The following is a 13,389-nucleotide window of genomic DNA, read 5'->3' as shown; positions in this document are numbered from 1 at the left end:
CATGACTGAGCGACTTTGACTTCACTTTCATAGTGTAGGTGGGGCCCAACTACAGTGGTCTTTACCTTTACTCCACTTCAGCGAATCATTTCAGAGGTTGTGCTAAGACTACAGAGCTACTCTGCCCTAAAACTTGAAGCCTTAACATCCCTCTTCCTGACTAGCACCTTTCAGTACCCTCTCTTTTACTCTTCTTACACTTGGTTTCCCACCCCCCTTCAACAAGGCTTCAATTTTCTTCATTTCCAATGAGTCTTTTATCTCTCTACCCCTTTTCTCTTCTCTTTTTCTAACCTATGTAATTCCTTCACCTCCCTCTCCTTCATCAGCATTTACCCCAGAAAGCACTAACACTATCAATATAACCATGACAGTTCTTTTCTTCTACGTTCAGTCAGGTGAGCATTTCAGGAGGAAAATAATAACCAGCATTTATTGAGCACTAGAAGGCAACGGCAACCCACTGCAGTACTCTTGCCTGGAAATTTCCGTGGACGGAGGAGCCTGGCAGGCTGCAGTCCATGGGGTCGCGAAGAGTCGGACACGACTGAGTGACTTCACTTTCCCTTTTCACTTTCCTGCATTGGAGAAGGAAATGGCAACCCACTCCAGTGTTCTTGCCTGGAGAATCCCAGGGACGGGGGAGCCTGGTGGGCTGCCGTCTATGGGGTTGCATAGAGTCGGACACGACTGAAGTGACTTAGCAGCAGCAGCAGCAGCAGCAGCAGCTACCTGTGGCACCATTCTAAGTGCTTCTTATATATGAACTCATTTTATCCTCACTAGCCATAGGAATATTTTTGCCCATTTTACAGGCAAAAAGCCTGTCTCACAAAGGTTAATTTGTACAAAGTTATTATATCAAATCAAAGACACTCTCAATTGTAGACATCTCATTATTTTAACAAAGCAGAGGAAAATGTTGCAATTCTGATTGTAAGCTGCCATCACTTGATAGATACAACCTGTTTCAAAGATGTTTTGTTAAATATGAAAATTTATATCTAAGAATCAATAAAATATGATACATGAGGGAAATACAGAGCAAAGGCAGGCAGTTTGGATCTTCATCTGCATGCTATTCTGCCTCATACAAACCACACAAGTGTATAAAATGGTCTGTTACAAACTCATGCTCTCAAACTTTGTCTGGGCGTTTAGTACTTTCTTTAGTCTCGGTCTCTCTTTCTTTTATCTCCTCTTTCTCTTCTTTTCAAAGATTATTCCAAAGCCTTTTCCCTCTCCTTAATTTCCTTACTTAATACGTCCTCTTGTTAATTTTTTTATAATGATTATGGACCTTACTTCATTAAGAAAATTGAGACCACTCACCATGATCTCTCTCAACTCCTGTTCCCCCATCCAAATACTATCCACAAATGTATCCATAACCAGAGGGAGCCTTTCTTTCTCCTTGTTCAGAGAGCAAGCTATCCTTTCTATGAAATGCTGGCTCCTCCGTATTCCCTTATCCCATTGCTTCTGTATCTTCTGAGATTGTTAGTTGTTCACCTTTGAATTTCAACTCCTCCTTTTCTGTGGGTTTCTCTCCCTCAGCCTGTAAACATGACTAAGACCCAGCACTAACCTCCTGTTCCAATTCTTCTTCCTTTTCTATTCTAAACATCATACAAAGTGCTTCCCAGGGGCTGTCTGCATTTCTTTGCTTTGCTTTTCTGCCTCAGCTCACCACTTCTCCCCCAACCTCAGTCAGGATGTTTCTCAATGAGCAATTTGGTGATCTTCTATTTTCCAATGGAAAATGCTTTGTCTTCATTTGATTGACCCCTTTTCCTGAATCTGTGTGCTGTGGTTTGTTCCTTCACTATTCATGAAAATCTTAATCTCATTGGTTTCCAAGGCACCACATTCTCCTGTTTCTCTTAACTCTTTTTCTTAATCATTTAAATATTGGCATTTTCCAGGTCCTATCCTTAGGCTACTATTGTACCCACTTTAGTACGATTAAGCTTATGAGGTTTTTAATTATTGCCCATAGGTTGACAAAATCCCAAATCTAGACATTTTTTTCCACTGAGTGCTAGATAAGTATACATTTCAGTCCCCTCTTCTTCCTTGCCTGTTCAGCCTGTTTTTTTTTTTTTTATTGGAGACTAATTCTTTTACAATATCAGCCTATCTATTTGGATGTCACTCATCTCAAACTTAACATGTTGAAAAGCAAATGATTTTTTAATTGAAGTATGGCTAATTTACAATATTATATTAATTTTAGATGTACAATATGGTGATTCAAAATTTTCATAGATTATAGTCCATTTAAAGTAACTATAAAATATTGGCTCTACTTCCTGTGCTGTAAATATATCCCTGTAGAAAAGCAAATTCTTGAGTTCTCTTCCCCAAACCTATTCCTCAAACCACTTTTTCTGTCTTAACTTATGGTTCCAATCTTTCATTTGCTTAGTGCCCAAAACATGAAGTCATCTTGAATTTTTTTCTTGTACACTACATCCAATCTATGAATAAATCTTGTCCTTTCTATCATCAAAATATATTCAGAGTTTGATCACTTTCACCAATTGCACTGTTACCATCCTTATGTACCCTGGAGGAGGGCATGGCAACCCACTCCAGTATTCTTGCCTGAAGAATCCCATGGACAGAGGAGCCTGGAGGGCTCCAGCCCATACAGTTTCAAAGAGTTTGCCACAACTGAAGCAACTTAGCATGTACACACGAATCCTTATCTAAGCTGCTATCACATCTCATCTGGATTTATTTCAGTAACTCCTACTCAGACTCACTGTTTCTGTCGTTGCTCCCCTCTAGTCTCTTCTCTATTGAGCAACCAGAGTGGAGTCCTGGCCATCTTTCTGATCTTATCTTCTACCACTGTACCTAGAAAACAGTTTTATGACACCACATATGTTCCAAGGCCATTGTGCTTCCCATATGTTCCTCCTGGAGCATTCTGTCACATGTATATGCATGACTCTTTCATGTTAATAAATCTTTATGTAACTATCTCTTATCAGGAAGAACTTTTCAGTATTCTATATAAAATAACACTTCCCCATCATCCTTTCCTAGTCCCACTTTATGTTTTATTGGTGACTCTTTGTTTTTTCTCACCATCACTGACATATTACACATATACTTTTTCCTTGGGTTTTAAAATACTAAACTCTTATTACTGACTCATGGCATATTTGTTTATTTAATTAGCCAGTTGTCTGTTTGTTTTTGATGCATAGCTATAAGCTCATCACTTAATGTAGAAACTAGAAACACAGATCATTATTATTTATTTTCAAATTAAGATGTAAATTTTCCTCTCCCACGACCACTACAGTATAAGTTCTATGAGTATAAGGATTTTGTTTTCTTCCTTCTGTATACACAGCATCTAGAATAGTACCTGACACACAAGCACTTGAAAATAAAGTAAGCACTGCCTATTTATTACACACCAATATTTTCAAGGGTAATGTGACTTTTAAGATGTCTAAGACATGAGTTTGAGTGAACTCCGGGAGTTGGTGATGGACAGGGAGGCCTGGCATGCTGTGATTCATGGGGTCGCGGAGAGTCAGACACGACTGAGCGACTGAACTGAACTGAACTGAAAAGCAGAATTAACCTTCCACATCCTTGCCTTGGTTCTCCTTTCTTTTTCTACACTCCTTCCCTTGACTCTGCTCCACAGAAGCACAGAATTTCTTTGAGCACTCCCTCCATGCCTTTGCTCATGTTAACTTCTCTGCTTGGAGGAGACCATCTCCCACCCCAATGGCCCCAGGACACCTGTATAACTCCTCTCCAAGAAGCTCACCAGTCACTCCCTCAAAGATGCCATCTCTGCCCCTTCCTTTCCCCTTCCCTTTCTCAGGGTTCTCCCATGCCAGTCGCTATCCCTTGCTCACACACTATGCTTCTCTAATTATTTTCTCCAAGAGGCTGAGAGCTCCTTGAAGTTCAGGAAGCAAATTGAAGCCTTCACCCATGACCTCTTCCAACTTCCTCAGAAGATAAATAGAAATAGACATTAGTATGCCTGGTTCACAGATTGCGAAATTAATTTCAGAGGAGGAGAAAAAGTCCAGAACCCCTCAGGAATCCTCTAGAGCTCTTTATTCCTATCACTTGGGTAGAGGGAACATTCCACTTGTTTTTGATAAACTTTGCTATAAGCCTGGGTTCCTCCCTGTGCCCCTCTGGAAGGAACCATGGATACTGGTTTTGAGCTGGCACAAAAGCCTTCAGTTAGTGGAGGCTACAAGTTGTTTTCAGGATGCCTAGAGAGTTTTGGGGTGAAGGGACAAAGCCTGGAAACACTGACAAAGGTAAGACCTTTGCCTTGGGCTCCTGATCTGGATGTATTTCATTTAAGGTGGGCCCTAAAGCTCAGCAGAGCCCCTAAAAGGTGATAGGTCTGACTAGAATATTAACTAGCTTTGAGCTGAAAACCAAAGAGAATCCCAGACATCTCCTCTTCTTAGAAAGCAGGACCCCCTCTGTGAAATCTGAAGCAGAGTGTTGATGCAAGCAATACCAGCAGCAATCCTGGGCTCCTGGGGTGATCCAAGACACAGAGTCTGAAAACAACAGGTCTCCTGTCCCCAGTCAAAGGGAGCTTCCAGCGGCAACTTGTCTGCACCCACATTCTTGCCCCAAGAGTGTGTTTCTTTTCTCAGCCCAGGACCACAGGCAGGCAGGAGATATTCACACTCAGGGCGTCTCTCTGAGGCACCTTCATCTCCTCTGAGCCCTTCCTGACACCTGGGAGGGCGCCTAAGAGCATTCTCCCCTCTAGGGGTCCTGGGTCTTCCCTGCCATCACTTTATTCTCAAACAGGGCATGTCTGGATAGTAGAGATCTGGGGAGCCCCACTCGCTCCTAGACGGGCGCGGAACTGGGTCCCAACTTTCCAGTTTCGGCCGACCGAGTTTCGCCTCCCAAGGTAGGACCGGGAAGCCAATCGCACTAACGCTTGATTGAGCTGGTGCAGGGTGGGTGTGGGTCAGAGTCAATGGAGTGTGTGCCGCTAAGCCTGCTGGTTTCCTGAAGCGAAATCTTAAGGGGAGGGAGAAACGAAGAGGGTGTGGGGGATGGAACTGGGGGCGAGAGGTGCCGGCCGTTTCCCGGGGCGTTTTGACGTAGACTTGAAGAGGTGCCGAGCACTCCCACTGCTTAAGAGACACCGTAGCCGTCAGGACACCGAAGCTGGGGACCGTCGCTTGCTCGGGGAGCAGTCTGAGCATTTCCTCTTCACGCACTCCGAGGAATCCAGAACGGGCAGCAAAGGTTAGTGAGGAGGGGCGCCCTTCTGCCACCTGGGAGTAAAGCCGCGGAGTAAGGAGTCTCAGGGGCCGCAAAAGACAGCGAGTGTCCCAGGCAGCTCCACCCTGAGGAGGGAGAGACGGTAGAACCAGGTTCAGGATCGAGACGAGGGCAGCACACCGCGAGGCTTGTAGCAAGACACACGCAGGACCCCAGGGTTGGGGAACATCCAGCTCGGGGAAGACTCGAAAGGGAAGGGAACCCGAAGAAGCCGAGGTGAGCGCTGTGGCGCCATCAGACAGCGAATCCCGTACTCGACAACTTCAGCACCCTGGACAGTGTCCCGCCCTTGGTCTTCTGATAAACTTAGTATTGACATAGTTTTGTCTAAGGAAAAACTAACTTTGCATCTCCTCGACTTTAATATTTTAGTTCAGAAGAGTTTGATTTTGTTCATGTCAATATCCTGTGTAAATAATCTGAAATACAGAGGAAATGTTTTTGAATAGCCTTGTATTTCAATATGCCTCTTCAGGAATGTGTCTATTCAAAGACAGTTTCTGAAATATTGATTTAAAAGAGATCCACTGGAGAAAGAAATAACAACCCACTCCAGTATTTTTGCCCATGGGAAATTCCATGGTCAGAGGAGCATGGCGGGCTACAGTCTATAGGATCATAAAAAGTTGGATACAATTTAGTGACTAAACAACATGTTTTGCTGTTGTACAGAAGAGAAAAAATTCATCCATAAGATGAATCACTAAGTATTCTAATATAGACATATCCTCAAGACTATTCCCATGAGCTGTGCCTGACTTGCCTTCATGATACTAACATCTAAAAGATTTGTAAATATAAGGTAAAAGTGAAAGTGAGCTGTATATAATCTCCTGCTTTTTCTTTAGGGTTGTTTAAGTGTGATATAGTCTGTGAAGATTCAGATAAGCCATTTTCAGGTACAAATTATTATGTTAAGTACATCATTTCTCATTGGACTTGTCTGAAGTTAAAAGTAATTTCAAAGTGTGTAGGGATGTCTTGGTTTTCTTGCAACAGGCTTTGAAAGCCAGAAAAGTTGAACAAGAGACAAATAATTTTTGTTAAAATACTTGAGATTTTTAGCAAGAAGAGAAAAATGAGAAAATACCATTTTTGTGAAAATTATGCAAAAATTGCAGAACATTTTAGATGTTTGTAAAATTAACTTTACAGTATTAGTTCTATTCTAATCAGTTGAATATATATAAGTATATATATTCTATAAGTATATATCCCATACTTTTAACACACTGTCTTGTGTTTATTTTTATTTAAAACATTTTACAACTCCTTTGCCTTTTTTTAATAATGAAAGGAACCAGAATAGGAAAGCCTTCAAGGGTAAATATGTTAAAATTCTTAATTGTGTGGGGGTCTTGATTTAGGATAGCTAGGCTAAATTATGGTATTATAGAATAATAAAGCCATGTAGCAAGACTGAAAAATTTCACTTAATACTCCTTTAAACTCTATTTCTCAGTACTAGGGAAAAACAGCTTTATTTATCTTACAAAGGAGCATTTGTTAGGGATAAATCTTTCTTAATCTAAATATCATTGTTTTAGGCTACCTGGCTTGACAATGCATCATTTTAGATAGAGTGGGACTTGTGGGAGGTAAGATAAGACTTTTCCTAGAGATACTGGTATGTTTCCATTGCTGGCACCAAGGTTCTTAAAGGACATAAATATTTTCTTTACTGAGTAGAGCACAAGTAGGGACTCATATGAAATATTTCCATCTTGTGCAGTTTCAAGGTCATGGCCAATCCTGGAAACAGAGGAAGGATCTACCACCCCTTGAGTCTCACCTGCTCCCTGCTCATTGTGGGAATGTGCTGTGTGTCTCCTTTCTTCTGTCATAGCCAGACAGATCTGCTGGCTCTTAACCGAGCTGATCCTCAGTGCTGGGAATCTTCTTCAGTGCTCCTCCTGGAAATGCGGAAGCCTCGAATCTCCAACACTGTTTCAGGTTTCTGGGATTTTATGATCTACCTGAAGTCATCTGAAAACTTGCAGCATGGGGCATTGTTTTGGGATCTGGCCCAGCTCTTCTGGGACATCTATGTGGACTGTGTTCTCTCCAGAAACCACGGCTTAGGAAGAAGGCAATTGACTGGAGAGGAAGTGAAGATCTCAGCAGTGCATCCGCAGCACACAGGGAGAAAAAAAGGTGGTCAATCCCAGGCCCCCTGTCTCTTGAAAGGGTCAGACAAGTATGAATGTGCTGAATTGTGAGGAACAGGAAAATGGCTTTAGGGGAATCCATTGCCACACATAGTCTTCTTGGGGGTGAACCCAAAGAACACACAAGTGATAGGAAGATATATAACACTTCCTTTTGTAATTTGTAGTAGCTTTTTAAAAATCAACATATTGTCCTCATCTTCATACTTTGGGCAAATAGCAGCAAAGAAGAATCAGATAGACAAGTAAGAAAAGACATGATTCCTACAACACAATATCAAGGTATAAAGGGATGCCCCAAAATTTACATTTTTTTTTTTTCAGTTAGGCTAAACATTGGTAGTCATAACCTGTGTTTACTTGCTATAGAATCAGGAAGATTTGAATATAAGCCTGAGGAACGCCTACAGCACACGAGTTCTTACCCCTTTTAAATAGAAAAAATAACCGAAATGTTTTCATATAAATGGAAGGACTCCTTGAGATTTACTTAGTTGATGATATAAATGGTAGAAAAATCAGCTGGGTTGCAAATGCACTCTTCCTTGTTTTCTGAACAAATCTCAAATAAGTAATTAACTTCCAGCAAGATGAATAATTAATTTTTAGAAATCTGGGGCTTCCTACAAATTTAGATTTTTCATTGAATAAATATATATTCAAATATGTAATATCTTAATGTATATTAGTCTTCAGTCTTACATATATCAGTCTTCTCTGGGGGCACTAGAGAAAAACTTCCTTATAGAATTAGAATGAGGGTGAATGTAGCACTGTGAGTCAGCTGAGAGAGAACTTAGCCTTATTCATACTGTTTTTGTTCCTTTTTCTGTGTTGTTTTCAACCAATGAGCTTCTAAAGCTTGCAACAAGGGCTGTTCAAGTGGTAGTAACTGTTTATGAAGTAGTGGAAAACTGAAGAATAAAATAATTTTTTTATTTGCACATTTTGTTGTGAGAATTGTCATATAATTGTAAAATGGAAAAATCTATTAAAATAGCAATTAACAGTGATAGTTCTAGATACATCTTTTCTCAAGATATTGTAGAACCTTTAAATACTTAGTTTGTTTTAATCTCAATAACAAAAGATATGATTAACTGACCCATAAAATCAGATAATCCACTGGTATTATTTATACTTAAATTTATTGTTTTGGCAAATGTTATTGCCACTTAAACCAATTTCATTTCCTAGAGGAAATACACTTTCACCAGCTTAGTTTCTAAAGCAGAAGTACAAAATGAGTGTCTATAAATCTTGGTTGCCAATATTTTAAAAATATTTTGAACAGAGGCTGCACAGATATTGACATTAGTAAGCACTGTATATTTTCTTCATGTGTACTGTAGACTGTTTATCCCACCCCTCTTATCCTATATAGCTGTCGTACTCAAATTACTACCAGTATTTCTTGGTTTTATATTTTACACTCACTTTGAATTACTTTATAGAATAAATGAAAATAATAATATTTGTGTTCAACTTAACATGAAAATATCTATAAATATATCACATATAGTTATATTATAACTAATTATATATGATGTACTGTAATTCTATATTATAATTATGTAGATATACATAGAATCTCAAAAAATGGTTTCAGTTTGCTTGTTTGAAATAGGCTATCAAATTAGTCTGAGACTACATGTAATTTTCTGAGCACACTGCAACATTTCTATCTTTTAAAAAAACTAGTGGATTTGTCTTCAGCATTGGAAGTCACTTCCTTCATCTTGCTACAGAGATGCTATTGACCCTGCTGGTCTGAAAACTTTGCAAGCAGTAGGACTAAACATCTTACTTTATTGAAGTTATTTTAATGTTTGACAGAAACAATTGTTGCGTACCAGGAAGTAAGACTTTCCATTTATACTGTATAGTCACAGTCAAAGAGGGTCTTGGGTCAAGGAGACACCATGTTTTAAAGCTAAATAGTTACAGGAACATTGAGATTTTATCTCAAGAGGCTTGATTAAATCTCTAGTGGCTCAACTAGTCTCTGGATGTACCTGCACAGATTCTCCACTAATTTTTTCTTTTGTCCCCAGGGAATTAATATTCTATCAGGTTGGGATAGGGTGAGAGTGAAGAGATGTTTGTCCCCATAGTTCTCAGGAAAATTACATCATCAGAACAGAAGAGAAGAACTAAAATAAGTGTCTCCATAATATGCAAAAGGGTTCTTGCTATTTTGATGTATTCAAATTAAATAGTTTAAATACACTTTAATAATGTTGCAATAATCATGCCTTATTAAAAACACAGAACTCCTATATAACTTTGTATGTTAATATATTTGTTAATATTGAGTCAGCAAATACAAAAATAAGAGATATCAAATAGCTATATAAACTTGGGCAAGCTAATTGACTTATTTAACTCTTAGTTACTTCATCTGAAAAAGAGGGATATGGAAAAAATTAGAAGACCCATAATGTCTCTTAAGGTTCTATTTTCTGATATTCTGTGATCTTATAAAAAATAAATGTATGAAAAGCATGGATTTACCTATAGAAAGAATCTGAAAGAGCTTTTTACTCTAAGGATAACTTCCTGAGCTTAGTGATGGCCTAGACACTGTGGCGTTTTATAACGATGATAAGCAGGAACAGAGGTGATCCAGAAATGCGAATGGCCAAAATTCTGAGAACTAAAGATATCATTGTTTGAGAAAAGACTCAAAAGAGCATCATTAATTTGTCTAGCAAAATATGAGCTAATCACTGAACGCTGAAATATTCAGAAGACTGAAGAGGTTATACCCAGGCTTAAGTATTCTTAAGCCTTAAGAATTAAGGATTCTGTGTAGGCAGATAGGCAGAGAGAATGAGAGAGAAAATGATAAATTGATTTAGGAAAAGTGTAAGCTGATAATGTCTTCCAAGTAGAAAATAACAGAGCTGAGGTTAACTCATGGGTTAGGAAAGGCTTCGATACAAATGAAAGGATTTTTAAGCATATCCTTGTTTGTATCAAAAATGATGATTCCTTGCTTCAACAAGTCTTGCTCTGCCCCTGAGAGGAACAGAAAAACTTGCCTTCCTGAGCTTGGTAGTTTGGATGGTCTAGAAAAATTGTGAGTCTTTGCTTTCCTCTTTGACATGAAAATTAACATTTAGATTTATAATTAGATGATGTTTGCAGTTGGTGTCTAACTAGCTGACAAATGTTCATAGTGCTTATTTTTTAAACACTAAGCAGAAGACAAAACAATGCAAATACAAATTAGATTTACAAATGCTTGATTTTCTACTTTACTCACTATAAGAAATTTTGTAAGTAGCATATTCAGAAATTACTTATCTAGAAATCTTTCTAAAGAAACATTTGGAGCTGTAGTCAATTTTGCAGTACAAGGTTCTTCACTGCAATATTATTTATAGTAACAGAAAATTGGAAATAATCTAAATGTCCCATAGTTGGGTAATGATAAATTAAATTATGGCATAAAGTATGTATACATAAAATTATGATTCTCTTTGGAAGATTATACTATGGATGGTTTAAAGTCTTTTTTTAATTTTTATATTATATAACAACTTTTTACTTTTCTAGTCAGAAAAGTATATTTTAATACATATTAGTCCAATAGGAAATGTATTTCTTATAATCTACTTAATTCATATTATATAATTAAACTTTATAGGACACAAAATTTTGCATAAACAAGAAATTACATATATACCTCTGCAATAAATTTATACAGAATCTTAATAGAAGAGTGGCAGAAATAGTAGAGTGGCAGAAAACTTTCTTTTTAAAACCAAGTCATTGATGTTTAATCAGCCTGAAAATATTTTGGTGATCTAATGATTAGTTCCTTTCCTCTACTTTCAGGTGCCTATTCTCAGCAACCAAGAACCCTTTCCCTAAAGAAGCAAGAGTTGATTGAAGACTTGATAAGCATGCATGTGCATAGGAGCAGATTGAAGTTCATTGGAAAAGTGACCAATGGCCTGGAAATAAAGAGAAAACAAATCTAACCTCAGAGCTACACACATCTTGGCGTTTAAACAAATATATATATTTTTCTTGACTATTGATCATTCATTTATTTGAAATGGTAGGAGTGTAAAAAGATAAATATTAAACCACATTCTCTCAGAGTACTTAGCTTCATTCTTTTAGGCTGCTAGCTGCTGCTGCTGCTGCTAAGTCACTCCAGTCGTGTCCGACTCTGTGTGACCCCATAGACAGAAGCCCACCAGGGTCCCCCGTCCCTGGGATTCTCCAGGCAAGAACATTTCCTTCAAATGGTGACACTGCTGTCTATCCCACTCTCTGAAAGAGAGGACCTGTGCATGCTAAGTTGCTTCAGTTTTGTCTGACTCTTTGCGACCCAATAGACTGAGGCCCCCAGACTCCTCTGTCTATGGGATTCTCCAGGCAAGAATACTGGAGGGGGTTGGATGGGGCTACTCAGATTCTTTGTATTCAATTTGGTCATTGTTTTGGGGTGCTTGACATTGTTAATGAACTCGAGTGCTAGACATTTAATTTGAATTCACTGCATGGCTTCAGAGATATCAATCACTGAATTGCTTATGCGCAGGCATATGAGACTATACTTATTAATTACCTGAATTTTGTTTGAGAGAATATTTTTAAATATTTTGAACTGAGTGATGCAAAAAACAAAATGAAGCAACTGGTAAATAAAGCATTCTACTAACAGAAACAAAATTAATAAAAGCTCTGGACCCCAAGTAATGTTATTGAAGTCTTTTTATTTCAATATTCAGTATTACCATTAATGATAATCCAAACTCTAACAAAATAGCAGTAAGTATAAATTTTTTTCTCCAATTAGTATATTTTCTATTGGATTAAACGTTAAGACTACAATTGATAACACTTTGCTTTGAAAAACAAACTAAAAATAAAAACAGCATTATAAGAAAAGAAACCATAAAAATATTTTTCCTCAAAATGACCAGGCCTGAATAAGGTTCATCACAAAGAAGTCCAATTAGCAAATTTATTTGAGTTCCAGACACAATGCTATTTTTATCTCTAATTATGCTCATCTCACCAATCATTTCTGACTATTATAACTGATGGTTGAAAACTAGTTTGAATTTCAGCTATGTTAGCAATTCACTTGCTTTCCTAGATCCAAAGGAAGTCTCAGCAAGTGTTTTCACTGAAGGTTTAGGGACTCCTTAAATGATAAATCTTATCCAAAGGGTTAATATTAGAAGACATAGCTGTATCTGAAGATTCACCAAATCCTGACAATAGGGGAAGCAAGTCTGGGGAAGGAAGTGAGAAGGGGAACCAGCTTCAGCTTTAAATTGATTAGAAGAATGAGCACATTAAGAGCTGCCATTTTTTGACTACCATTTCTACAGAGGGTCATAGTTTTACTTTTGTGCTACTTTCACTGATGTCTTATATCAATTTCTTAAAAAGTATCACAAACTCATTATCTGTTATACATTGTTGAAGAGATGCCATTCTTGCAAGGCTTGCCCCTTACTCCTCCTACACCTCAGTACTACATGAGAAGGGCTGCCAGTTTTTGCTGATGCTTTGTGAGCCATCTAGTCTCTGGTGCAATTAATCAATTCTGTCTTTGTAGAATGCAAGCAGCTGTAGACAGCATATAAATACATGAACATGGCAGTGTTCCAATAAAACTTTGCTTGTGGACACTGAAATTTGACTCCAAATCATTTTCAAGTGTTAGAAAACATTCTTTATTTGAATTTTTCCAATTATTAAAAAAAAAGTAATAACCTCTCTTCATTCACAGCCAGCACAAAACTGGCAGTGGGCAGATTTGACCCTTGGGCTGTAGTTTGCTGACTGGTGCTCTGGAGCATCCTTATCAAACTTGTAAGGAACAAGATGGGAGGAAGTAAGAAAGAGTGAATATGCTGAATAACAAAACCAAAATAAAAAAACAACA

The 13,389-nt window shown here is 38.1% G+C and overlaps 1 protein-coding gene across 1 annotated transcript; it reads left to right on the top strand.

The window, feature by feature from the left end:
- Nucleotides 1–7,046: 7,046 nt before the first annotated feature.
- On the top strand, nucleotides 7,047–11,461 carry FAM237A (family with sequence similarity 237 member A). The gene is made up of 2 exons (XM_055398783.2): nucleotides 7,047–7,458; nucleotides 11,316–11,461. The coding sequence occupies exons 1-2, from the start codon at nucleotides 7,047–7,049 to the stop codon at nucleotides 11,459–11,461; spliced, it is 558 nt and encodes a 185-aa protein (XP_055254758.2).
- Nucleotides 11,462–13,389: the final 1,928 nt, after the last annotated feature.

Source organism: Moschus berezovskii, chromosome 2 (genome assembly GCF_049115385.1).
Source record: "Moschus berezovskii isolate FMDL1 chromosome 2, NW_MosBer_1.0, whole genome shotgun sequence".
Classification (NCBI taxonomy): domain Eukaryota; kingdom Metazoa; phylum Chordata; class Mammalia; order Artiodactyla; family Moschidae; genus Moschus; species Moschus berezovskii.
The sequence above is the reverse complement of the archived record's forward strand: the minus strand, read 5'-3'. Positions and strand labels throughout refer to the sequence as shown.